Source organism: Pseudophryne corroboree, chromosome 6 (genome assembly GCF_028390025.1).
Source record: "Pseudophryne corroboree isolate aPseCor3 chromosome 6, aPseCor3.hap2, whole genome shotgun sequence".
NCBI classification, from domain to species: domain Eukaryota; kingdom Metazoa; phylum Chordata; class Amphibia; order Anura; family Myobatrachidae; genus Pseudophryne; species Pseudophryne corroboree.
The window spans coordinates 578,832,169-578,860,114 of NC_086449.1; the positions used below are offsets into that span (position 1 = coordinate 578,832,169).

The following is a 27,946-nucleotide window of genomic DNA, read 5'->3' on the forward strand; positions in this document are numbered from 1 at the left end:
GAAATTTGAACCTTAATGGACCCTAATTTTAGGCCCATAGACAGTCCTGTTTGCAGGAAATGCAGGAAACGACCCAGTTGAAATTCCTCTGTAGGGGCCTTCCGGGCCTCGCACCACGCAACATATTTACGCCAAATACGGTGATAATGCTGTACGGTTACATCCTTCCTGGCTTTGATCAGGGTAGGGATGACTTCATCCGGAATGCCTTTTTCCTTCAGGATCCGGCGTTCAACCGCCATGCCGTCAAACGCAGCCGCGGTAAGTCTTGGAACAGACAGGGTCCCTGCTGGAGCAGGTCCCTTCTTAGAGGTAGAGGCCACGGGTCCTCTGTGAGCATCTCTTGAAGTTCCGGGTACCAAGTCCTTCTTGGCCAATCCGGAGCCACGAGTATAGTCTTTACTCCTCTCCTTCTTATGATTCTCAGTACCTTGGGTATGAGAGGCAGAGGAGGGAACACATACACTGACTGGTACACCCACGGTGTTACCAGAGCGTCCACAGCTATTGCCTGAGGGTCCCTTGACCTGGCGCAATACCTGTCTAGTTTTTTGTTGAGGCGGGACGCCATCATGTCCACCTTTGGTTTTTCCCAACGGTTCACAATCATGTGGAAGACTTCTGGGTGAAGTCCCCACTCTCCCGGGTGTAGGTCGTGTCTGCTGAGGAAGTCTGCTTCCCAGTTGTCCACTCCCGGAATGAACACTGCTGACACTGCTATCACATGATTTTCCGCCCAGCGAAGAATCCTTGCAGCTTCTGCCATTGCCCTCCTGCTTCTTGTGCCGCCCTGTCTGTTTACGTGGGCGACTGACGTGATGTTGTCTGACTGGATCAGCACCGGCTGACCTTGAAGCAGAGGTCTTGCTAGGCTTAGAGTATTGTAGATGGCCCTTAGCTCCAGGATATTTATGTGAAGTGATGTCTCCAGGCTTGACCACAAGCCCTGGAAATTTCTTCCCTGTGTGACTGCTCCCCAGCCTCTCAGGCTGGCATCCGTGGTCACCAGGACCCAGTCCTGAATGCCGAATCTGCGGCCCTCTAGAAGATGAGCACTCTGCAACCACCACAGGAGAGACACCCTTGTCCTTGGTGACAAGATTATCCGCTGATGCATCTGAAGATGCGACCCGGACCATTTGTCTAGCAGATCCCACTGGAAGGTTCTTGCGTGGAATCTTCGGAATGGGATTGCTTCGTAAGAAGCCACCATCTTTCCCAGGACCCTTGTGCATTGATGCACGGAGACTTGGCCTGGTTTTAGGAGATTTCTGACTAGTTCGGATAACTCCCTGGCTTTCTCCTCCGGGAGAAACACCTTTTTCTGGACTGTGTCCAGGATCATCCCTAGGAATAGAAGTCGTGTCGTCGGGATCAGCTGCGATTTTGGAATATTGAGAATCCAACCGTGCTGGCGCAGCACTATCTGAGATAGTGCTACCCCGACTTCCAACTGTTCCCTGGATCTTGCCCTTATCAGGAGATCGTCCAAGTAAGGGATAACTAAAACTCCCTTCCTTCGAAGGAGTATCATCATTTCGGCCATTACCTTGGTAAAGACCCGGGGTGCCGTGGACAATCCAAACGGCAGCGTCTGAAACTGATAGTGACAGTTCTGTACCACAAACCTGAGGTACCCTTGGTGAGAAGGGTAAATTGGGACATGTAGGTAAGCATCTTTGATGTCCAGAGACACCATATAGTCCCCTTCTTCCAGGTTTGCAATCACTGCTCTGAGTGACTCCATCTTGAATTTGAACCTTTGTATGCAAGTGTTCAAGGATTTTAGATTTAAAATTGGTCTCACCGAGCCGTCCGGCTTCGGTACCACAAATAGTGTGGAATAGTACCCCTTTCCCTGTTGTAGGAGGGGTACCTTGATTATCACCTGCTGGGAATACAGCTTGTGAATGGCTTCCAATACTGCCTCCCTGTCTGAGGGAGACGTCGGTAAAGCAGACTTTAGAAAACGGCGAGGGGGAGACGTCTCGAATTCCAATTTGTACCCCTGAGATACCACCTGAAGGATCCAGGGGTCCACTTGCGAGTGAGCCCACTGCGCACTGAACTTCTGGAGACGGGCCCCCACCGTGCCTGAGTCCGCTTGTAAAGCCCCAGCGTCATGCTGAGGACTTTGCGGAGGCGGGAGAGGGCTTTTGTTCCTGGGAACTGGCTGTTTGCTGCAGCCTTTTTCCTCTCCCTCTGCCACAGGGCAGAAATGAGGCGCCTTTTGCCCGCTTGCCCTTATGGGGCCGAAAGGACTGCGCCTGATAATACGGCGTCTTCTTAGGTTGAGAAGCTACCTGGGGTAAAAAATAAGAATTTACTTACCGATAATTCTATTTCTCATAGTCCGTAGTGGATGCTGGGGACTCCGTCAGGACCATGGGGAATAGCGGCTCCGCAGGAGACAGGGCACATCTAAAGAAAGCTTTTAGGATCACATGGTGTGTACTGGCTCCTCCCCCTATGACCCTCCTCCAAGCCTCAGTTAGGTACTGTGCCCGGACGAGCGTACACAATAAGGAAGGATCTTGAATCCCGGGTAAGACTCATACCAGCCACACCAATCACACTGTACAACTTGTGATCTGAACCCAGTTAACAGTATGATAACAAACGAAGTAGCCTCTGAAAAGATGGCTCACAACAATAATAATAACCCGATTTTTGTAACAATAACAATGTACAAGTATTGCAGACAATCCGCACTTGGGATGGGCGCCCAGCATCCACTACGGACTATGAGAAATAGAATTACCGGTGAGTAAATTCTTATTTTCTCTAACGTCCTAGTGGATGCTGGGGACTCCGTCAGGACCATGGGGATTATACCAAAGCTCCCAAACGGGCGGGAGAGTGCGGATGACTCTGCAGCACCGAATGAGAGAACTCCAGGTCCTCCTTAGCCAGAGTATCAAATTTGTAAAATTTTACAAACGTGTTCTCCCCTGACCACGTAGCTGCTCGGCAAAGTTGTAATGCCGAGACCCCTCGGGCAGCCGCCCAAGATGAGCCCACCTTCCTTGTGGAGTGGGCCTTTACAGATTTAGGCTGTGGCAGGCCTGCCACAGAATGTGCAAGTTGGATTGTGCTACAGATCCAACGCGCAATCGTCTGCTTAGACGCAGGAGCACCCATCTTGTTGGGTGCATACAATATAAACAACGAGTCAGATTTTCTGACTCCAGCTGTCCTTGCAATATATATTTTTAATGCTCTGACAACGTCCAGTAACTTGGAGTCCTCCAAGTCGCTAGTAGCCGCAGGCACCACAATAGGCTGGTTCAAGTGAAAAGCCGAAACCACCTTAGGGAGAAAATGAGGACGTGTCCGCAGTTCTGCCCTGTCCGAATGGAAAATCAGATCTGGGCTTTTGTACGATAAAGCCGCCAACTCTGAAACTCTCCTGGCTGAAGCCAGAGCCAGTAGCATGGTTACTTTCCATGTAAGATACTTCAAATCTACAGATTTGAGAGGCTCAAACCAATGAGATTTGAGAAAATCCAAAACTACGTTTAGATCCCACGGTGCCACTGGGGGCACAATCGGGGGCTGTATATGTAGTACACCCTTGACAAAAGTTTGTACTTCAGGCACTGAAGCCAATTCCTTCTGGAAGAAGATTGATAAGGCCGAAATTTGAACTTTAATAGACCCCAATTTGAGGCCCATAGACAATCCTGCCTGCAGGAAATGTAAGAATCGACCCAATTGAAATTCTTCCGTTGGGGCCTTCTTTGCTTCACACCACGCAACATATTTTCTCCAAATGCGGTGATAATGTTGTGCGGTCACTTCCTTCCTAGCCTTAATCAAGGTAGGAATAACTTCCTCTGGAATGCCCTTTTCTTTTAGAATCCGGCGTTCAACCGCCATGCCGTCAAACGCAGTCGCGGTAAGTCTTGGAACATACAAGGTCCCTGCTGAAGCAGGTCCCTTCTTAGAGGTAGAGGCCACGGATCCTCCGTGAGCATCTCTTGAAGTTCCGGATACCAAGTTCTTCTTGGCCAATCCGGAGCCACTAGTATTGTTCTTACTCCCCTTTTCCGAATAATTCTCAGTACCTTTGGTATGAGAGGCAGAGGAGGAAACACATACACTGACTGGTACACCCATGGTGTTACCAGAGCGTCCACAGCTATTGCCTGAGGGTCTCTTGACCTGGCGCAATATCTGTCCAGTTTTTTGTTGAGGCGAGACGCCATCATATCCACCTTTGGTTTTTCCCAACGGTTCACAATCATGTGGAAAACTTCCGGATGAAGTCCCCACTCTCCCGGGTGAAGGTCGTGTCTGCTGAGGAAGTCTGCTTCCCAGTTGTCCACTCCCGGGATGAACACTGCTGACAGTGCTATGACATGATTTTCCGCCCAGCGAAGAATCCTTGCAGCTTCTGTCATTGCTCTTCTGCTTCTCGTGCCGCCTTGTCTGTTTACGTGGGCGACTGCCGTGATGTTGTCCGACTGGATCAACACCGGCTGACCCTGAAGCAGCGGTTTTGCCAAGCTTAGAGCATTGTATATCGCTCTTAGCTCCAGTATATTTATGTGAAGAGACGTCTCCAGGTCTGACCATACACCCTGGAAGTTTCTTCCCTGTGTGACTGCTCCCCAGCCCCGTAGGCTGGCATCCGTAGTCACCAGGACCCAGTCCTGTATGCCGAACCTGCGGCCCTCTAACAGATGGGCACTCTGCAACCACCACAGGAGAGACAACCTTGTTCTTGGTGACAGTGTTATTCGCTGATGCATGTGCAGATGCGATCCGGACCATTTGTCCAGCAGATCCCACTGAAATGTTCGTGCATGGAATCTGCCGAATGGAATTGCTTCGTAAGAAGCCACCATCTTTCCCAGGACTCTTGTGCATTGATGTACTGACACAGTTCCTGGTTTTAGGAGGTTCCTGACCAGTTCGGATAACTCCCTTGCTTTCTCCTCCGGGAGAAACACCTTTTTCTGAACCGTGTCCAGAATCATTCCCAGGAACAGCAGACGTGTTGTCGGGGTCAATTGAGATTTTGGAAGATTCAGAATCCACCCGTGTTGCTGAAGCACTACTTGGGTTAGTGCTACACCGACTTCCAGCTGTTCTCTGGACTTTGCCCTTATCAGGAGATCGTCCAAGTAAGGGATAATTAATACGCCTTTTCTTCGTAGAAGAACCATCATTTCGGTCATTACCTTGGTAAAGACCCGAGGGGCCGTGGACAAACCAAACGGCAGCGTTTGAAACTGATGACAGTCTTGTATCACGAACCTGAGATACCCTTGGTGTGAGGGGTAAATTGGGACATGCAGATAAGCATCTTTTATGTCCAGGGACACCATGAAGTCCCCTTCTTCCAGATTCGCTATCACTGCTCTGAGTGACTCCATCTTGAACTTGAATTTCTGTATGTACAGGTTCAAGGATTTCAGATTTAGAATAGGTCTTACCGAACCGTCCGGCTTCGGTACCACAAATAGTGTGGAATAATACCCCTTTCCCTGTTGTAGGAGGGGTACCTTGACTATCACCTGCTGAGAATACAGCTTGTGAATGGCTTCCAATACCGTCGTCCTTTCTGAGGGAGACGTTGGTAAAGCAGACTTTAGGAACCGGCGAGGGGGAGACCTTTCGAACTCCAACATGTAACCCTGAGATACTATCTGCAGGATCCACGGGTCCACCTGTGAGCGAGCCCACTGATTGCTGAAAATCTTTAGTCGACCCCCCACCGCTCCTGAGTCCGCTTGTAAAGCCCCAGCGTCATGCTGATGGCTTTGTAGAACCCGGGGCGGGCTTCTGGTCCTGGGCAGGGGCTGCTTGCTGCCCTCTCTTACCCTTTCCTCTGCCTCGGGGCAGATAAGACTGTCCTTTTGCTCGCTTGTTTTTATAGGAGCGAAAGGACTGCGGCTGAAAAGACGGTGTCTTTTTCTGTTGGGAGGGGGTCTGAGGTAAAAAAGTGGATTTGCCGGCAGTTGCCGTGGCCACCAGATCCGATAGACCGACCCCAAATAATTCCTCTCCTTTATATGGCAATACTTCCATATGCCTTTTGGAATCCGCATCACCTGACCACTGTCGCGTCCATAAACTTCTTCTGGCAGATATGGACATCGCACTTACTCTTGATGCTAGAGTACAAATATCCCTCTGAGCATCTCGCATATAAAGAAACGCATCCTTTAATTGCTCTAGAGTCAATAAAATACTGTCCCTATCCAGGGTATCAATATTTTCAGTCAGGGAATCCAACCACACTACCCCAGCACTGCACATCCAGGCTGAGGCTATTGCCGGTCGCAGTATAACACCAGTATGAGTGTATATACTTTTCAGGGTAGTTTCCAGCCTCCTATCCGCTGGATCCTTGAGGGCGGCCGTATCAGGAGACGGCAACGCCACTTGCTTTGATAAACGTGTGAGCGCCTTATCCACCCTAGGGGGTGTTTCCCAGCGCGTCCTAACCTCTGGTGGGAAAGGGTATAATGCCAATAACTTCTTAGAAATTATCAGTTTTCTATCTGGGTTAACCCACGCTTCATCACACACGTCATTCAATTCCTCTGATTCTGGAAAAGCTACAGGTAGTTTTTTCACCCCCCACATAATACCCCTTTTTGAGGTACCAGCAGTATCAGAGATCTGCAAAGCCTCCTTCATTGCCGTGATCATATAACGTGTGGCCCTGTTGGAAAATACGTTTGTTTCTTCACCGTCGACACTAGATTCATCTGTGTCGGTACCCGTGTCGACTGACTGAGGTAAGGGACGTTTTACAGCCCCTGACGGGGTCTGAGACGCCTGAGCCGGTACTGACTGGTTTTCCGGCCGTCTCATTTCGTCTACTGACTTTTGTAATGTCACGTAATTCCATAACTAAAGCCATCCATTCCGGTGTCGACTCCCTAGGGGGTGACATCACCATTACCGGCAATTGCTCTGCCTCCACACCAACATCGTCCTCATACATGTCGACACACACGTACCGACACACAGCAGCCACACAGGGAATGCTCTAATCGAAGACAGGACCCCCTTAGCCCTTTGGGGAGACAGAGGGAGAGTTTGCCAGCACACACCAAAAGCGCTATAAATGTATATAAACAACCCTAAAAGGTGTTGTTTTTGTTATAAGCGCTTTTAATATATAAATATCGCCAATTTATGCCCCCCTTCTCTTTGTTACCCTGTTTCTGTAGTGCAGTGCAGGGGAGAGTCCTGGGAGCCTTCCTCACAGCGGAGCTGAGCAGGAAAATGGCGCTGAGTGCTGAGGAGAATAAGCTCCGCCCCCTTTTCGGCTGGCTTTTCTCCCGGGTTTTGAGAAATCTGGCCTGGGTTAAATACATACATATAGCCTTAATGGCTATATGTGATGTATTCTTTGCCACTAAAGGTATTTAATATTGCTGCCCAGGGCGCCCCCAGCAGCGCCCTGCACCCTCCGTGACTGGTCAGTGAGAAGTGTGTAGCAACAATGGCGCACAGCTGCCGTGCTGTGCGCTACCTTCATGAAGACTGAAGAGTCTTCTGCCGCCTGTTTCCGGACCTCCGATCTTCAGCATCTGTAAGGGGGGTCGGCGGCGTGGCTCCGGGACGAACCCCAGGATGACCTGTGTTCCGACTCCCTCTGAAGCTATGTCCAGTAGCCTAAGACTCCAATCCATCCTGCACGCAGGTGAGTTGAAAATCTCTCCCCTAAGTCCCTCGATGCAGTGAGCCTGTTGCCAGCAGGACTCACTGAGATTTAAAACCTAAAAAAACTTTTTCTAAGCAGCTCTTTAGGAGAGCCACCTAGATTGCACCCTGCTCGGACGGGCACAAAAACCTAACTGAGGCTTGGAGGAGGGTCATAGGGGGAGGAGCCAGTACACACCATGTGATCCTAAAAGCTTTCTTTAGATGTGCCCTGTCTCCTGCGGAGCCGCTATTCCCCATGGTCCTGACGGAGTCCCCAGCATCCACTAGGACGTTAGAGAAAATAAGAATTTACTTACCGATAATTCTATTTCTCGGAGTCCGTAGTGGATGCTGGGGTTCCTGAAAGGACCATGGGGAATAGCGGCTCCGCAGGAGACAGGGCACAAAAAGTAAAGCTTTAGGATCAGGTGGTGTGCACTGGCTCCTCCCCCTATGACCCTCCTCCAAGCCTCAGTTAGGTACTGTGCCCGGACGAGCGTACACAATAAGGAAGGATTTATGAATCCCGGGTAAGACTCATACCAGCCACACCAATCACACTGTACAACCTGTGATCTGAACCCAGTTAACAGTATGATAACAGCGGAGCCTCTGAAAAGATGGCTCACAACAATAATAACCCGATTTTTGTAACTATGTACAAGTAATGCAGATAATCCGCACTTGGGATGGGCGCCCAGCATCCACTACGGACTCCGAGAAATAGAATTATCGGTAAGTAAATTCTTATTTTCTCTATCGTCCTAGTGGATGCTGGGGTTCCTGAAAGGACCATGGGGATTATACCAAAGCTCCCAAACGGGCGGGAGAGTGCGGATGACTCTGCAGCACCGAATGAGAGAACTCCAGGTCCTCCTTAGCCAGGGTATCAAATTTGTAGGATTTTACAAACGTGTTTGCCCCTGACTAAATAGCCGCTCGGCAAAGTTGTAAAGCCGAGACCCCTCGGGCAGCCGCCCAAGATGAGCCCACCTTCCTTGTGGAATGGGCATTTACATATTTTGGCTGTGGCAGGCCTGCCACAGAATGTGCAAGCTGAATTGTATTACACATCCAACTAGCAAAAGTCTGCTTAAAAGCAAGAGCACCCAGTTTGTTGGGTGCATACAGGATAACAGCAAGTCAGTTTTCCTGACTCCAGCCGTCCTGGAACCTATATTTTCAGGGCCCTGACCACATCTAGCAACTTGGAGTCCTCCAAGTCCCTAGTAGGCGCAAGACACCACAATAAGCTGGTTCAGGTGAAACACTGACACCACCTTAGGGAGAGAACTGGGGACGAGTCCGCAGCTCTGCCCTGTCCGAATGGACAAACAGATATGGGCTTTTTTGAGAAAAAAACCACCAATTTGACACTCGCCTGGTCCAGGCCAGGTCCAAGATCATGTTCACTTTTCATGTGAGATGCTTCAAATCCACAGATTTGACTGGTTTTAAACCAATGTGTTTTGAGGAATCCCAGAACTACGTTGAGATCCCACAGTGCCACTGGAGGCACAAAAGGGGGTTGTATATGCAATACTCCCTTGACAAACTTCTGGACTTCAGGAACTGAAGCCACTTCTTTCTGGAAGAAAAATCGACAGGGCCGAAATTTGAACCTTAATGGACCCCAATTTGAGGCCCATAGACACTCCTGTTTGCAAGAAATGCAGGAATCGACCGAGTTGAAATTTCTTCGTGGGGCCTTCCTGGCCTCACACCACGCAACATATTTTCGCCACATGTGGTGATAATGTTGTGCGGTCACCTCCTTTCTGGCTTTGACCAGGGTAGGAATGACCTCTTCCTGAATGCCTTTTCCCTTAGGAACCGGCGTTCCACCGCCATGCCGTCAAATGCAGCTGCGGTAAGTCTTGGAACAGACATGGTACTTGCTGAAACAAGTCCCTTCTTAGCGGCAGAGGCCATAAGTCCTCTGTGAGCATCTCTTGAAGTTCCGGGTACCAAGTCCTTCTTGGCCAATCCGGAGCCATGAGTATAGTTCTTACTCCTCTACGTCTTATAATTCTCAGTACCTTAGGTATGAAAAGCAGAGGATGGAACACATACACCGACTGGTACACCCACGGTGTTACCAGAACGTCCACAGCTATTGCCTGAGGGTCTCTTAACCTGGCGCAATACCTGTCCCGTTTTTTGTTCAGACGGGACGCCATCATGTCCACCTTTGGTAATTCCCAACGGTTTACAATTATGTGGAAAACTTCCCCATGAAGTTCCCACTCTGCCGGGTGGAGGTCGTGCCTACTGAGGAAGTCTGCTTCCCAGTTTCCATTCCCGGAATGAAACACTGCTGACAGTGCTATCACATGATTTTCCGCCCAGCGAAAAGTCCTTGCAGTTTTTGCCACTGCCCTCCTGCTTCTTGTGCCGCCCTGTCTATTTACGTGGGCGACTGCCGTGATGTTTTATCCCACTGGATCAATACCGGCTGACCTTGAAGCAGAGGTCTTGCTAAGCTTAGAGCATTATAAATTTACCCTTAGCTATATTTATGTGGAGAAAAATCTCCAGACTTGATCACACTCCCTGGAAATTTTTTCCTTGTGTGACTGCTCCCCAGCCTCTCGGGCTGGCCTCCGTGGTCACCAACATCCAAAACTGAATGCCGAATCTGCGGCCCTCTAGAAGATGAGCACTCTGTAACCACCACAGGAGAGACACCCTTGTCCTTGGATATAGGGTTATCCGCTGATGCATCTGAAGATGCGATCCGGACCATTTGTCCAGCAGATCCCACTGAAAAGTTCTTGCATGAAATCTGCCGACTGGAATTGCTTCGAAGGAAGTCACCATTTTTTTTTATCATGGCCCTTGTGCAATGATGCACTGATTTAGGAGGTTCCTGACTAGCTCGGATAACTCCCTGGCTTTCTCTTCCGGGAGAAACACCTTTTTCTGGACTGTGTCCAGAATCATCCCTAAGCACAGGAGACTTGTTGTCGGGATCAGCTGCGATTTTGGAATCTTTAGAATCCACCCCTGCTGTTGTAACAGTATCCGAGATAGTGCTACTCCGACCTCCAACTGTTCCCTGGACTTTGCCCTTATCAGGAGATCGTCCAAGTAAGGGATAATTAAGACGCCTTTTCTTCGAAGAAGAACCATCATTTCGGCCATTACCTTGGTAAAGACCCGGGGTGCCGTGGACAATCCAAACGGCAGCGTCTGAAACTGATAGTGACAGTTCTGTACCACGAACCTGAGGTACCCTTAGTGATAAGGGCAAATTTGGGACATGGAGGTAAGCATCCCTGATGTCTCGGGACACCAGATAGTCCCCTTCTTCCCGGTTCGTTATCACTGCTCTCAGTGACTCCATCTTGATTTGAACCTTTGTAAGTGTTCAAATTTTTTTAGATTTAGAATAGGTCTCACCTAGCCTTCTGGCTTCAGTACCACAATATAGTGTGGAATAATACCCCTTTTCTTGTTGTAGGAGGGGTAATTTAATCACCTGCTGGGAATACAGCTCGTGAATTTTTTCCCATACTGCCTCCTTGTCGGAGGGAGACCTTGGTAAAGCAGCCTTCAGGAGCCTGCGCAGGGGAAACGTCTCGACATTCCAAACTGTACCCCTGGGATACTACTTGTAGGATCCAGGGGTCCTGTACGGTCTCAGCGTCATGCTGAGAGCTTGTCAGAAGGGTTGGAACGCTTCTGTTCCTGGGAATGGGCTGCCTGCTGCAGTCTTCTTCCCTTTCCTCTATCCCTGGGCAGATATGACTCTTATAGGGACGAAAGGACTGAAGCTGAAAAGACGGTGTCTTTTTCTGCAGAGATGTGACTTAGGGTAAAAACGGTGGATTTTCCAGCAGTTGCCGTGGCCACCAGGTCCGATGGACCGACCCCAAATAACTCCTCTTCCTTTATATGGCAATACACCTTTGTGCCGTTTGGAATCTGCATCACCTGACCACTGTCGTGTCCATAAACATCTTCTGGCAGATATGGACATCGCACTTACTCTTGATGCCAGAGTGCAAATATCCCTCTGTGCATCTCGCATATATAGAAATACATCCTTTAAATGCTCTATAGTCAATAAAATACTGTCCCTGTCAAGGGTATCAATATTTTTAGTCAGGGAATCCGACCAAGCCACCCCAGCTCTGCACATCCAGGCTGAGGCGATCGCTGGTCGCAGTATAACACCAGTATGTGTGTATATACTTTTTATGATATTTTTCCAGCCTCCTGTCAGCTGGCTCCTTGAGGACGGCCCTATCTATAGACGGTACCGCCACTTGTTCTGATAAGCGTGTGAGCGCCTTATCCACCCTAAGGGGTGTTTCCCAACGCGCCCTAACTTCTGGCGGGAAAGGGTATACCGCCCATATTTTCTATCGGGGGGAACCCACGCATCATCACACACTTCATTTAATTTATCTGATTCAGGAAAAACTACGGTAGTTTTTTCACATCCCACATAATACCCTCTTTTGTGGTACTTGTAGTATCAGAAATATGTAACACCTCCTTCATTGCCCTTAACGTGTGGCCCTAATAAGGAATACGTTTGTTTATTCACCGTCGACACTGGATTCAGTGTCCCTGTCTGTGTCTGTGTCGACAGACTAAAGTAAACGGGCGTTTTAACCCCTGACGGTGTTTTTGAGACGTCTGGACCGGTACTAATTGTTTGTCGGCCGTCTCATGTCGTCAACCGACCTTGGCGCGTGTTGACATTATCACGTAATTCCCTAAATAAGCCATCCATTCCGGTGTCGACTCCCTAGAGAGTGACATCACCATTACAGGCAATTGCTCCGCCTCCTCACCAACATCGTCCTCATACATGTCGACACACACGTACCGACACACAGCACACACACAGGGAATGCTCTGATAGAGGACAGGACCCACTAGCCCTTTGGAGAGACAGAGGGAGAGTTTGCCAGCACACACCAAAAACGCTATAATTATATAGGGACAACCTTATATAAGTGTTTTCCCTTATAGCATCTTTTTTATATATTTCTGACGCCAAATTAGTGCCCCCCCTCTCTGTTTTAACCCTGTTTCTGTAGTGCAGTGCAGGGGAGAGCCTGGGAGCCTTCCCTCCAGCCTTTCTGTGAGGGAAAATGGCGCTGTGTGCTGAGGAGATAGGCCCCGCCCCTTTTTCGGCGGCCTCGTCTCCCGCTCTTAACGGATTCTGGCAGGGGTTAAATATCTCCATATAGCCCCCGGAGGCTATATGTGAGGTATTTTTAGCCAAAAAAGGTTTTCATTTGCCTCCCAGGGCGCCCCCCTCCCAGCGCCCTGCACCCTCAGTGACTGCCGTGTGAAGTGTGCTGAGAGGAAAATGGCGCACAGCTGCAGTGCTGTGCGCTACCTTAAGAAGACTGAGGAGTCTTCTGCCGCCGATTCTGGACCTCTTCTCGTTTCAGCATCTGCAAGGGGGCCGGCGGCGAGGCTCCGGTGACCATCCAGGCTGTACCTGTGATCGTCCCTCTGGAGCTAATGTCCAGTAGCCAAGAAGCCAATCCATCCTGCACGCAGGTGAGTTCACTTCTTCTCCCCTAAGTCCCTCGTTGCAGTGATCCTGTTGCCAGCAGGACTCACTGTAAAATAAAAAACCTAAGCTAAACTTTTCTAAGCAGCTCTTTAGGAGAGCCACCTAGATTGCACCCTTCTCGGCCGGGCACAAAAATCTAACTGAGGCTTGGAGGAGGGTCATAGGGGGAGGAGCCAGTGCACACCACCTGATCCTAAAGCTTTACTTTTTGTGCCCTGTCTCCTGCGGAGCCGCTATTCCCCATGGTCCTTTCAGGAACCCCAGCATCCACTAGGACGATAGAGAAATGTGGATTTTCCAGCAGTTGCCGTGGCTACCAGGTCTGATAGACCTACCCCAAATAACTCCTCCCCCTTATAAGGCAACACTTCCATGTGCCTTTTAGAATCCGCATCACCTGACCACTGCCGCGTCCATAAACCTCTTCTTGCAGAAATGGACAGCGCGCTAATTCTTGATGCCAGTCGGCAAATATCCCTCTGTGCATCACGCATATATAGAAATGCATCCTTCAAATGCTCTATAGTCAGTAATATACTGTCCCTATCTAGGGTATCAATATTTTCAGTCAGGGAATCCGACCACGCCAGGCCCGCACTGCACATCCAGGCTGAGGCGATTGCTGGTCGCAGTATAACACCCGTGTGAGTGTATATACATTTTAGGATATTCTCCAGCTTTCTATCGGCAGGTTCCTTTAGGGCGGCCGTATCAGGAGAGGGTAGTGCTACCTGTTTAGACAAGCGTGTGAGCGCTTTATCCACCCTAGGGGGTGTTTCCCAACGTGCCCTATCCTCTGGCGGGAAAGGGTACGATGCCAATAACCTTTTAGGAATTATCAGTTTTTTATCGGGGGAAACCCACGCCTCATCACACACTTCATTTAATTCCTCGGATACAGGAAAAACTACAGGCAGTTTTTTCTCACCAAACATAATACCCTTTTTAGTGGTACTTGTATTATCAGAGATATGCAATACATTTTTCATTGCTTCAATCATGTAACGTGTGGCCCTAGTGGAAGTCACGTTTGTCTCCTCATCATCGACACTGGAGTCAGTATCCGTGTCTGTGTCTGCCATTTGAGGTAACGGGCGTTTTAGAGCCCCTGATGGCGTTTGAGACCCCTGGACAGGCACAAGCTGAGTAGCCGGCTGTCTCATGTCGTCAACTGTCTGTCGTAAAGAGCTGACACTGTCACGCAATTCCTTCCATAAGCTCATCCACTCAGGTGTCGACTCCCTAGGGGGTGACAACTCTATAATAGGCAATTGCTCCGCCTCCATCTCATTTTCCTCCTCAAACATGTCGACACAATCGTACCGACACACCGCACACACACAGGGAATGCTCTGATAGAGGACAGGACCCCACTAGCCCTTTGGGGAGACAGAGGGAGAGTATGCCAGCACACACCAGAGCGCTATATATAGACAGGAATACCACTATAAAATGTGCTTTTCCCTTTATAGCTGCTGTTAGTATTAAAACTGCGCGTAATTAGTGCCCCCCCTCTCTTTTTTACCCTTTTCTGTAGTGCAGGACTGCAGGGGAGAGTCAGGGAGACGTCCTTCCAGCAGAGCTGTGATGGAAAATGGCGCCCGTGTGCTGAGGAGATAGGCTCCGCCCCCTTCTCGGCGGCCTTTTCTCCCGCTTTTGGTGAGTTCTGGCAGGGGTTAAAATACATCCATATAGCCCTGGGGGTTATATGTGGTGTATTTTTGCCAGCCAAGGTGTTTACATTGCTGCTCAGGGCGCCCCCCCCTAGCGCCCTGCACCCTCAGTGACCGAAGTGTGAAGTGTGCCTAAGTAACAATGGCGCACAGCTGCAGTGCTGTGCGCTACCTTGTTGAAGACTGATGTCTTCTGCCGCCGATTTTCCGGACCTCTTCTTGCTTCTGGCTCTGTAAGGGGGCCGGCGGCGCGGCTCTGGGACCGAGCTCCGAGGCTGGGCCTGTGTTCGGTCCCTCTGGAGCTAATGGTGTCCAGTAGCCTGAGAAGCCCAATCCACTCTGCATGCAGGTGAGTTCGCTTCTTCTCCCCTTAGTCCCTCGATGCAGTGAGCCTGTTGCCATTAGGTCTCACTGAAAATAAAAACCTAAAACTAAACTTTCACTAAGAAGCTCAGGAGAGCCCCTAGTGTGCACCCTTCTCGGCCGGGCACAAAAATCTAACTGAGGCTTGGAGGAGGGTCATAAGGGGAGGAGCCAGTGCACACCAGGTAGTCCTAAAGCTTTACTTTTGTGCCCAGTCTCCTGCAGAGCCGCTATTCCCCATGGTCCTTACGGAGTTCCCAGCATCCACTAGGACGTCAGAGAAATATAATTCTTCTCACCAGAATCCTGCTCACTGAGGAAGAGGATGTTTGTAACAAGCAACAGACAAACTAATGCAGTAAATAACCTAAGTCATTACAAGTACACCATACTACACACATAACCCTTGAGTGCTAAATGTAGAGTGTGTCATTACCTACCAGTTCATTATTAATACGTATGCTGTACCCTGGACGCTCTGCACAGGTTCAAGCTACAGAAAATGTAATACAGTACGTTTTCATATTGTATTCAGCTGTAGGACATGAGCAGCATTATGACTTTTGGGCCGTAATGGCCTTCGTTCTTTTACGGTGTGAAACATTTCTTAGATTGAACAATGATATCTAATTAGTTTTAGGACATAAAGTTTCCCTGGGGTACTAGCCATACGTGTTTCTCTCAAGGAAAAACAAAACAAAAAAGAGGGCAACTAATGAGATAATGACTGGGCAGCCCAATGCTTCCACTCTCAGCCCTAATCGCACCCTGCAGAAAGATTGGGCAGCATGCTGTGATGCCCTCATCTGGCCGGCTCTCGCACAGCACTGCCACTCCATAGGAGACAACACAGAAGACTACCCCAGAGGACACAGACACTGCCCCTCGCCCCCAGCCCTCCGGCTCTCACCCTGGTAAGGCTTAATGAGGGAATGCTCCCGCTTCAAGTGCTCGCTGTTCCCATCTGTCAGGTCGGCAGCAGCCCTGGGCGCCAGGAAGCATAAGAGGAGTGAGTGGAGAAACAAGAGAACAGGATGACACACCGCCGCCATCATTACCGACAACTAGTATTGCAGCGCTTCCTGCTTCCGGCATGCCAGATCCGCCTCTCCCCTTGCCCTCACTGCTCGGGCCCTGCATGTGCTGCATCACTGTGCCTGTATCCCACACCCGCTGTTCCTTGCACGGGCGGACAGTAATAGGTGTCCGGGAACATCGTGATTCTTCGTAATTCAAGAATTTCGCTGTGAAGGAAATCTTGCCCATATCATTCATGGCCGGTGAGTAACTCGCGTTTCTAACCAATCCGCCGGCGGTTATCTGCAAGATAATGCAAATCTTTTTTTTTACGGCTACGGATCAGGAGCCATTTTGTCGGAGTATATTGCTTAGACTTTAACAGTACGTGGGCTACTGAAAAATGGTGTTAGCCCTGATTATTTCCGTAGAAATAGGAGCTTTTTATTAAAGCAACCACTTCGCTCTCTTGCAAATTGTGATCTTCGCAAACAACTTATCCCTGGCTGCCATTGCATAACCAATCAGTTAAGAGCAAGTAATCACTATTAGCCAATGGAAATGTGGGCAATTTGATATTAGCTACTCCACTGCCAATTCCTTCCAGCACAGACGTTATTAGATGATTTAACAGTAGTGCTTTAGTTTATTAGAATGTAGTCTTACATTACATTTTGCATAACTGACTTACTGTAATCATTTTCATTATTTATACTATACATTATGTAAAAATGTATTCACAATAATAATTGTCTGTATTAAATAATTTCCTACCAATCAGCGGCATCGGAATTAATTAATTCACTGCAGCTAGATGACTACCAGGGCCGGTTCTAGACCTTGTGGTGCCCAGGGCTAACGTCTCCTTTGGCGCGCCCCACATTAAAAAATATAGGGGTGTGGCTTCATGGTGAACGGGAGTGGCCACAGAATAGTACGAATTCATCATTACACCGCACAGTAGTATCCGAAAGTCACATTACAACACACAGCAGTATCCCTTATACACATGCCATGTTAGAGCCCCTTATGCGCATTACACCACAGTAAAGCAGAGCTCCTTATATACATTACGTAAGGTAGAGCCCTTTTATGCATGTAACGCCAGCGCCAGGTAGAGCCTCTTATACACATTGCGACAGGTAGAGCCACTTACACACGTTACACCAGAGAGAGCCTCTTATACACATTGCGACAGGTAGAGCCCCTTACACACGTTACTCCAGATAGAGCCTCTATAACACATTGCGCCAGGCAGAGCCTTTTACACACATTACGCCAGGTAGAGCCTCTCATAGACATTACGACAGGCAGAGACCTTCTATAGAGTGAGAGAGAGCGTGTGAGTGTGCACCATCCGCCCCGCTGCCTCTGTCCCCGGTCCATCACTTAACAGCTCTCTGGTCCAGCCACGGCACTATGGGGTCTATTCATGAAGCAGTGAAAAGAGTGGAGAAGTGAAACAGTGGAGAAGTTGCCCATGGCAACCAATCAGCTGCTCTGTACAATTGTATAATATGCAAATTATAAATGTTACTTCAATGCTGATTGGTTGCCATGGACAACTTCTTCACTGGCTCATTTTTCCACCCTTTTCACTGCTTCATGAATAGACCCCTATGTCTCCCAGCTCCCTACTAGTTCATATCACACTTCACTGAAGTCAGTAGCGGGGAGGCTGCCAGCGCTGTGCAGGCAGCATCATGGCCCTGGCTGCTGGGGCGGTAGTCAGTAGCGGAGGGTTGGCAGCAGGAGGCTCCACAGCGCCACGGGCGGCCTCCCTACTAGCCTGCACCTAAAACCGCCACTGATGACTACCAATGGATCTATAAATGAAAATCATTGCATCTGGGAGACCTACATCAAAACTTACCTATTATACTATGCATCTCTATTTAATGTGAATGGTTCATGTTGTACAGTATATTTTAATATTTAGAGCACACTATGAGCACATCAAAGTGATGAGGATGTCCCATCTACAATCAGTGGAATGCATGAAGAGGATGTAAACAGGCAGAGTGCATCAGAAACCAGAAAAAAGGACTGGGATTGTCATTTCTAGTTTTGTGTTCCAGTAACTGGAAGTCGTGGGGTGGCGTGCGTTCCATGGCCCTCATTCCGAGTTGTTCGCTCGGTATTTTTCATCGCATCGCAATGAAAATCCGCTTAGTACGCATGCGCAATGTTCGCACTGCGACTGCGCCAAGTAACTTTGCTATGTAGAAAGTATTTTTACTCACGGCTTTTTCATCGCTCCGGCGATCGTAATGTGATTGACAGGAAATGGGTGTTACTGGGCGGAAACACGGCGTTTCAGGGGCGTGTGGCTGAAAACGCTACCGTTTCCGGAAAAAACGCAGGAGTGGCCGGAGAAACGGTGGGAGTGCCTGGGCGAACGCTGGGTGTGTTTGTGACGTCAACCAGGAACGACAAGCACTGAACTGATCGCACAGGCAGAGTAAGTCTGAAGCTACTCTGAAACTGCTAAGTAGTTAGTAATCGCAATATTGCGAATACATCGGTCGCAATTTTAAGAAGCTAAGATTCACTCCCAGTAGGCGGCGGCTTAGCGTGTGTAACTCTGCTAAATTCGCCTTGCGACCGATCAACTCGGAATGAGGGCCCATATGCGGAAGTGCTGTGGTACAGAATGCTTCTTGAAATATATGAACTTTTTAAGGATGTTAGACTATTTTTTCAGCAACTATTATCCCCTTTATACACTGGGAGTGCCTATGGAGACTCTCTGGTTATATATACAGCTAAGGACAGTGTAAATTGGTGACCACAGTGTAAGTCACAGGTTAACCTCTGGGTTAACGTTACACATTTTGTTGTATTTATATGTGTGTTTTTATTTTTAATAGAAGGCATTTATAACCAACATATAATAAATCTTTTTCTCGTAGTCCGTAGAGGATGCTGGGGACTCCGTAAGGAGTATGGGGATAGACGGGCTCCGCAGGAGACATGGGCACTTTAAGAAAGACTTTAGGTATGGGTGTGCACTGGCTCCTCCCTCTATGCCCCTCCTGCAGACCTCAGTTCGAGAAACTGTGCCCAGAGGAGACGGACAGTACGAGGAAAGGATTTTTGTTAAACCAAGGGCAAGATTCATACCAGCCACACCAATCACACCGTATAACTTGTGTATATACTAAACAGTTAACAGTATGAAAACAACTTAGCATCAGTCCAAAACGATGAAAACTATAACATAACCCTTATGTAAGCAAAACTATATACAAGTCTTGCAGAAATAGTCCGCACTTGGGACGGGCGCCCAGCATCCTCTACGGACTACGAGAAAAAGATTTACCGGTAGGTTTAAAATCTTATTTTCTCTAACGTCCTAGAGGATGCTGGGGACTCCGTAAGGACCATGGGGATTATACCAAAGCTCCCAAACGGGCGGGAGAGTGCGGATGACTCTGCAGCACCGATTGAGCAAACAGGAGGTCCTCCTCAGCCAGGGTATCAAACTTATAGAACTTAGCAAAGGTGTTTGAACCCGACCAAGTAGCAGCTCAGCATAGTTGTAGTGCCGAGACCCCTCGGGCAGCCGCCCAAGACGAGCCCACCTTCCTGGTGGAATGGGCCCTGACCGATTTAGGTAACGGCAATCCAGCCGTAGAATGCGCCTGCTGAATCGTGTTACAGATCCAGCGAGCAATAGTCTGCTTCGAAGCAGGAGCACCAAGCTTGTTGGGGGCATAAAGGATAAACAGAGCCTCTGTTTTCCTAACACGAGCCGTTCTGGCCACGTACATTTTCAAAGCCCTGACTACATCCAGGGACTCGGAATCCTCCAAGTCTCGCGTAGCCACAGGCACCACAATGGGTTGGTTCATATGAAAAGATGACACCACCTTAGGCAAGAACTGAGGACGGGTCCGCAATTCTGCTCTATCCATATGGAAAACCAGATAGGGGCTTTTATGAGACAAAGCCGCCAATTCCGACACTCGCCTAGCCGAAGCCAAGGCTAGGATCATGACCACCTTCCAAGTGAGATATTTTAACTCCACCGTTTGAAGTGGTTCAAACCAGTGTGACTTAAGGAAACTCAACACCACGTTAAGGTCCCAAGGCGCCACCGGAGGTATAAAGGGAGGCTGAATATGAAGCACTCCCTTCACAAACGTCTGTACTTCAGGAAGAGAAGCCAATTCTTTTTGAAAGAAAATGGATAAGGCCGAAATCTGAACCTTAATGGAGCCCAATTTTAGGCCAAAATTCACTCCAGTCTGTAGGAAGTGAAGGAAACGGCCCAGATGGAATTCCTCCGTAGGAGCATTCCTGCCCTCACACCACATTTCCAGTAGATCCGGATACCAGGTCCTTCGTGGCCAATCTGGAACAATGAGAATTGTTCTCACTCCTCTTTTTCTTATTATTCTCAACACCTTGGGTATGAGAGGAAGAGGAGGAAACACATAGACCGACTGAAACACCTATGGTGTCACTAGGGCATCTACAGCTATCACCTGAGGGTCTTTTGATCTGGCACAATACCTCTGTAGCTTTTTGTTGAGGCGGGACGCCATCATGTCTATCTGGGGCAATCCCCATCGACTTGCAATCTGTGCGAAGATTTCCTGATGAAGTCCCCACTCTCCTGGATGCAGGTCGTGTCTGCTGAGGAAGTCTGCTTCCCAGTTGTCCACTCCCGGAATGAACACCGCTGACAGTGCGCTTACATGATTTTCCGCCCAGCAAAGAATCCTGGTGGCTTCCGCCATTGCTCCTCTGCTTCTTGTGCCGTCTTGGCGGTTTACATGAGCCACTACGGTGATGTTGTCTGACTGGATCAGAACTGGTTGGTTGCGAAGTAAGGTCTCCGCTTGACCTAGGGCGTTGTATATGGCCCTCAGTTCCAGGATGTTGATGTGAAGACAAGTCTCTTGACTTGACCACAGACCTTGAAAATTTCTTCCCTGTGTGACTGCTCCCCACCTTCGGAGGCTCGCGTCCTTGGTCACCAGGATCCAGTCCTTAATGCCTAACCTGCGGCCTTCTAGAAGGTGAGCACTCTGCAGCCACCACAGGAGAGATACCCTGGTTCTGGGGGACAGGGTGATCAACTGATGAATTTGTAGATGTGACCCGGACCACTTGTCCAGTAGGTCCCATTGGAAAATCCTTGCATGGAACCTGCCAAAGGGAATGGCTTCGTATGCTGCCACCATCTTTCCCGGGACTTGAGGGCAATGATGTACTGACACTTGTTTTGGCTTCAATAGGTTTTTGACTAGAGTCATGAGTTCCTGAGCTTTTTCTATCGGAAGAAAAACCCTTTTCTGATCTGTATCCAGAATTATGCCCAAGGAGGTCAGACGAGTCGTAGGAACTAACTGTGACTTCGGGATATTGAGAATCCAGCCGTGTTGCTGTAACATCTTTAGTGCCAGTGAGACGCTGTTCAGCAACTGCTCTCTCGATCTCGCTTTTATGAGGAGATCGTCCAAGTACGGGATAATTGTGACACCTTGCTTGCGCAGGAGCACCATCATTTCCGCCATTACCTTGGTGAAAATCCTCGGGGCCGTGGAAAGCCCAAACGGCAACGTCTGAAATTGGTAATGACAATCCTGTACCGCAAATCTCAGGTACGCCTGGTGAGGTGGACAAATTGGAACATGAAGGTATGCATCCTTTATGTCCAGAGATACCATAAAATCCCCCCCTTCCAGACTGGCGATGACCGCTCTCAGCGATTCCATCTTGAATTTGAACCGTTTTAAGTAAAGGTTCAGGGATTTGAAATTTAAAATGAGTCTGACCAAACCGTCCGGTTTCGGGACTACAAACAGGGTTGAGTAATATCCCTTCCCTTGTTGAAGCAAGGGGACCTCGACCACCACCTGTTGAAGACACAATTTGTGAATTGCATTTAACACTATCTCCCTTTCTGAGGGAGAGGCTGGCAGAGCCGATTTGAAAAACCGGCGAGGAGGCACCTCTTCGAATTCCAGCTTGTATCTCTGAGAAACAATTTCCATTGCCCAGGGATCCACCTGTGAGCGAACCCAGATGTGGCTGAAAAGTTGAAGACATGCCCCCACTGGGGCGGACTCCCCCAGGGGAGCCCCAGCGTCATGCGGTGGATTTTGCAGAGGCCGGGGAGGATTTCTGTTCCTGGGTACTAGCTGTGTTGTGCAACTTTTTTCCTCTGCCCTTACCTCTGGCAAGAAAGAACGATCCTCGTACTCTTTTGCTTTTATTTGAACGAAAGGACTGCATTTGATAATGTGCTGCTTTTTTAGGCTGCGAGGGAACATAAGGCAAAAAATTCGATTTATCTGCCGTAGCTGTGGAGACTAGGTCCGAGAGACCTTCCCCAAACAATTCCTCCCCCTTGTAAGGTAAAACCTCCATATGCCTCTTTGAGTCGGCATCACCTGTCCACTGCCGGGTCCATAGGACTCGTCTAGCAGAAATTGACATAGCGTTTATTCTGGAACCCAGTAGACAAATGTCTCTTTGAGCATCTCTCATATATAAGACAGCATCTTTTATATGCCCTAGGTTCAATAAAATGGTATCCTTATCAAGGGTCTCAATTTCCGCTGATAAGGAATCTGTCCATGCTGCTACAGCGCTACAAACCCAGGCCGACGCAATTGCCGGTCTGAGCAATGTACCAGAATGTGTGTAAATGGACTTCAAGGTAACCTCCTCCTTGAGGGTAGCCGTATCTTGGGATGGCAGCACTATCTTTTTTGATAAGCGTGTCAATGCTTTGTCCACCCTAGGGGAGGATTCCCACCGTATCCTGTCCACTGGCGGGAAAGGATACACCATAAGAATCCTTTTGGGAATCTGCAGTTTTTCGTCTGGAGATTCCCAAGCTTTTTCACATAATTCATTCAACTCATGTGAGGAGGGAAAGGTTACCTCCGGTTTCTTTCCCTTATACATGTGTACCCTCGTGTCAGGGACAGGGGTTCCTCTTTGATATGCAAAATATCCTTTATTGCAATAATAATATATCTAATACATTTCGCCACTTTTGGCTGTAACTTTGCATCATCGTAGTCGATACTGGAGTCAAAATCCGTGTCGGTATCTGTGTCTCCTATTTGGGATAGTGGGCGCTTTTGAGACCTCGAAGGCCCCTGCGACATAGGAACAGACATGGGTTGACTCCCTGGCTGTTCCCTAGCTTCAGCTTTGTCTAATCTTTTGTGCAATAAATTTACATTAGCACTTAAAACATTCCACATATCCATCCAGTCAGGTGTCGGTGCTGCCGACGGAGACCTCACATTCATATGCTCCCCCTCGTCCGTAGGCGAGCCTTCTACCTCAGACATGTCGACACACGCGTACCGACACACCACACACTCAGGGAACCTCTTATCTGGAGACAGTACCCCCACAAGGCCCTTTGGAGAGACAGAGAGAGAGTATTCCAGCACACACCCCAGCGCTATATGACCCAGGAAAAAACACAAAATGTTTACCCAGTAGCGCCTTTACATATATGTATATGCGCCAATTATGTGCCCCCCTTCTCCTTTAAAACCCTCTTTCACCGTGAATAAGCAGGGGGAGAGTCCAGGGAGCTTCCTCTCAGCGCTGTGCTGTGGAGAAAATGGCACTGGTGAGTGCTGAGGGAGAAGCCCCGCCCCCTCGGCGGCGGGCTTCTGTCCCGCTCAAATATATTGAAAAACTGGCGGGGGCTCTTTATATATATATATATGTAGTGCCCAGCTGCATATATATATGTGTATTTTTGCCAAAGAGAGGTTTTCATGCTGCCCAGGGCGCCCCCCCTGTGCCCTGCACCCTTACAGTGACTGCCGTGTGTGAGGTGTATGGGAGCAATGGCGCACAGCTTTACTGCTGTGCGTTACCTCAGTGAAGATCAAGAAGTCTTCTGCCGCCTCTGAAGTATTCTTTTCTTCTCATACTCACCCGGCTTCTATCTTCCGGCTCTGCGAGGAGGATGGCGGCGCGGCTCTGGGACGGACTGCGAGGGTGAGACCTGCGTACCAATCCCTCTGGAGCTAATGGTGTCCAGTAGCCTAACAAACAGAGCCTTGAAACTCACAGAAGTAGGTCTGTTTCTCCCTCCTCAGTCCCTCGATGCAGGGAGTCTGTTGCCAGCAGGCTCCCTGAAAATAAAAAACCTAACAAATATACTTTCTGACAGGAAGCTCAGGAGAGCTCCCTGTAATGCACCCAATCTCCTCTGGGCACAGTATCAAACTGAGGTCTGGAGGAGGGGCATAGATGGAGGAGCCAGTGCACACCCATACCTAAAGTCTTTCTTAAAGTGCCCATGTCTCCTGCGGAGCCCGTCTATCCCCATGGTCCTTACAGAGTCCACAGCATCCTCTAGGACGTTAGAGAAAACATGTTTAATGACTTTATGTTTTATTTATTAAAATATGTGTATTTATCAACATTAATGGTACAGGAAGTGAGCACCAGGGTTGAGCTGGTAGTATAAAAAGGGTGTAGTTTTTTGAGAGAGCAAAAGACAAGAGCAACTATGTATCTTTTCCAGGGCACACTTATGAAAGATGAAAATATGAATTTATTCATATTTAACTTTTATTAGGATATACTTAAAAAGAGAGGGAGAAGGCAAATATCACTGACCTGGTTTGGGAGTGTTGTGAACTCGGGGCTTCTTCCGGTGACCGGGAAGAGGAACCGCTACTGGGTCGCAGTAGAGATGGCTGGATGTAGGTCTTCCTCATGCAGGATTAAAACGGCAGGCAGGAGGCACGGAGGAATACTTGAAGGTCTCCTGAAAGACAAGACTTGTAAAGATGCTGAATGCTGAGGCACAGAGGTACTGGAGGCACTGAGGTGCTGGAGGTGCCGGAGGAACAGCGATGCTGAGTGCTGAGGCACAGAGGTGCTGGAGGCACTGAGGTGCTGGAGGCACAGGTATTAGGGGCACGAAGGTACGTGGGGGCGCGTGGGCGCTTGGAAGCACGGAGGTGCTTGGAGGCACGGAGGTGCTTGGAGGCATGGAAGTGCTTGGAGGCACAGAGGTGCTTGGAGGCACGGAGGTGCTTGGAGGCACGGAGGTGCTTGGAGGCACGGAGATGCTTGGAGGCACGGAAGTGCTTGGAGGCACGGAGGTGCTTGGAGGCACGGAGATGCTTGGAGGCACGGAAGTGCTTGGAGGCATGGGGATGCAGGCACGGAGATGCAGACACGGAGATGCAGGCACGGAGACCGCAGGAACGTGGGAGCTCTGGAGATCACAGCTTCTGACGGCAGAATCTATGATACTCAGGCGCCGGGTCTCTGCCCGGCGTCTGGCTTTGAATCTCCCGCCCTTGCCTGATTGGCGGAGCGGACAGGTGACGTCAGTCCTGCTCCGCCTCCATGACCACACTCATGATGGCGGCGCCCTCGCTCCGGGAAGCCGCCGAGGAGACACACCGACCCGACGCCGGAACCCGGAGACCGTCGGGGGAGAGAGGCGCCAGGTAATCCAAGTCACACGCAGGGACAAGCGCGGCCGCCGCTGCCTGCGATGTGTGACAGTACCCCCTCCTCCAGGAGAGGGCTTAGTTGGATGTCTGGAGTGGAAGATCCGAACCAGTCGGGGAGCCGTTACTTCAGTAGCATTGATCCAACTTCTCTCCTCAGGACCATAACCTTTCCACTCTACCAAGTACTGTAGTTTTTTATGAAGATAACGAGAGTCAAGAAAAGCTTTGATTTCAAACTCCGTTCCAGCTTCAGTCACTACAGAAGTTGGCCTAGGGGATGCTGAGTGGAACCGATTCAGAATGAGGGGACGGAGGAGAGAAACATGAAAGGCGTTAGGTATTCGAAGGTGGGAAGGCAAACCCAGCTTACAGACCACAGGATTTAAGACTTGTAGCACAGGGTAAGGACCGATGAATCTTGGAGCAAACTTCATGGTGGGCACCTTCAACCGGAGATTACGTGTGGACAGCCATACCCTGTCACCAACCTTGTATTGAGGAGCGGCTCGCCGTTTCTTATCTGCGAAGAACTTGTACCGGACTGAAACCTTCTTAAGATTAGCATGAATCTTACTCCAAATTTGTCCGAAGTGTCGTAGAGTGGACGTTACAGCTGGAACCTCTTCTATAGGAACGCTTGGTAATTCTGGAACACGTGGATGGAACCCGTAGTTGACGAAGAATGGAGATTCCCCAGTGGAAGAATGAAACGAATGGTTATGGGCAAACTCCGCCCAAGGCAACAACTCCACCCAGTTGTCCTGTGAAGGGGAGAGATACAGACGAAGGAAAGTCTCTAGATCTTGATTGACTCGTTCCGTTTGACCATTCGTTTGGGGATAATATGCGGATGAAAACTTAAGTTTAATCTGTAGAGTCGAAGAGAGGGCTTTCCAAAACCTTGCGGTGAACTGTACCCCACGGTCAGAGACTATTTCTTGTGGCAACTCATGCAACCGAAAATGTTCTTGGATGAACAGTAGAGCTAGTTTCGGAGCTGTCGGTAGACCAGTCAGAGGCACGAAGTGTGCCATCTTCGAAAAACGGTCAACGATTACCCAGACGGTGTTGCAACCCTTGGAACAGGGCACGTCAGTGATGAAGTCCATGGAAATATGAGTCCAGGGTCTCACAGGAATAGGCAAAGGACGAAGTAACCCAGCAGGAGGCAGACAAGGAGATTTATGTTGTGTACACTGTGGACAAGAATTAACGTAATTCTGTACATCCTTCCTCATGGTGTTCCACCAGTAAGACCTTTGCAGAAACTTGTACATCTTCTGGGCACCGGGATGACCGGAAAACTTGGAGTTATGGACCCACTGTAGTATTCCTGGCCGGAATCTAGCTGGTACGGACATACTTCCAGGAGGAGGGGCTGGAGTAGTTAAAGCTGCGGAGACAGAAACTGGATTTAGAATTAAACTCCGCTCAAAAGATTCATCCTCGTCTGTGGAAACTTGTGAACGGGACAGCGCATCTGCTTTAATATTGAGAGTCCCGGCCCGGTACTAGATAACAAAAGAAAATCGAGTAAAGAAAAGTGCCCATCTCGCTTGGCGAGGATTCAAGCATTGTGCGGATTTGATGTACAGCAATTTTTTGTGATCCGTGTAAATGGTAAACACATGTTTAGCCCCTTCCAAGAGGTATCTCCACTCTTCCAAGGCGGATTTAATTGCCAAAAGTTCCTGGTCTCCAATAGTGTAATTTCGTTCGGCCGGAGAGAATTTACGAGAGTGGAAGCCACACGGATGTAATTTCTTATCAGAGGAGTACTGAGAGAGAACGGCCCCAACCCCGACTGAAGATGCGTCAACCTCTAGGAAGAAAGGTTCATCGAAATTTGGTTGTTGGAGAACTGGAGCGGCCATGAAAGCTAACTTTAAGTGGGAAAATGCCTCAATGGCTTCGGGAGGCCACAAACTCGGATTAGAGCCCTTTCTTGTCAGGGCAGTAATGGGCGCGACAATGGTGGAGAAACCTCTAATGAATTTCCTGTAGTAATTCGCAAAGCCCAGGAACCTTTGTATTGCTTTCAAAGAGAGAGGTTGAGTCCAGTCACGAATGGCAGAAAGCTTTTCCGGATCCATGCGAAGCTCCGTCCCCGAGATGATATAACCGAGGAACGGAATTGATGTTACTTCAAAGGTACATTTGGAAAGCTTAGCATAGAGATGATTCTCTCGTAAACGGTGGAGCACTTCTTTGACTTGAGT

At 49.1% G+C, this 27,946-nt stretch overlaps 1 protein-coding gene across 1 annotated transcript in view; it reads right to left on the reverse strand.

Moving 5' to 3' along the window:
- LMAN2 (lectin, mannose binding 2) overlaps window positions 1–16,417 on the reverse strand; it is a 53,755-nt gene extending 37,338 nt beyond the window's left edge. Inside the window, exon 1 of the mRNA XM_063927905.1 lies at window positions 16,157–16,417. Within this exon, the coding sequence (XP_063783975.1) occupies window positions 16,157–16,301 (145 nt within the window). The 5' untranslated portion in view covers window positions 16,302–16,417. The remainder of the gene's footprint in view (window positions 1–16,156) is intronic.
- Window positions 16,418–27,946: the final 11,529 nt, after the last annotated feature.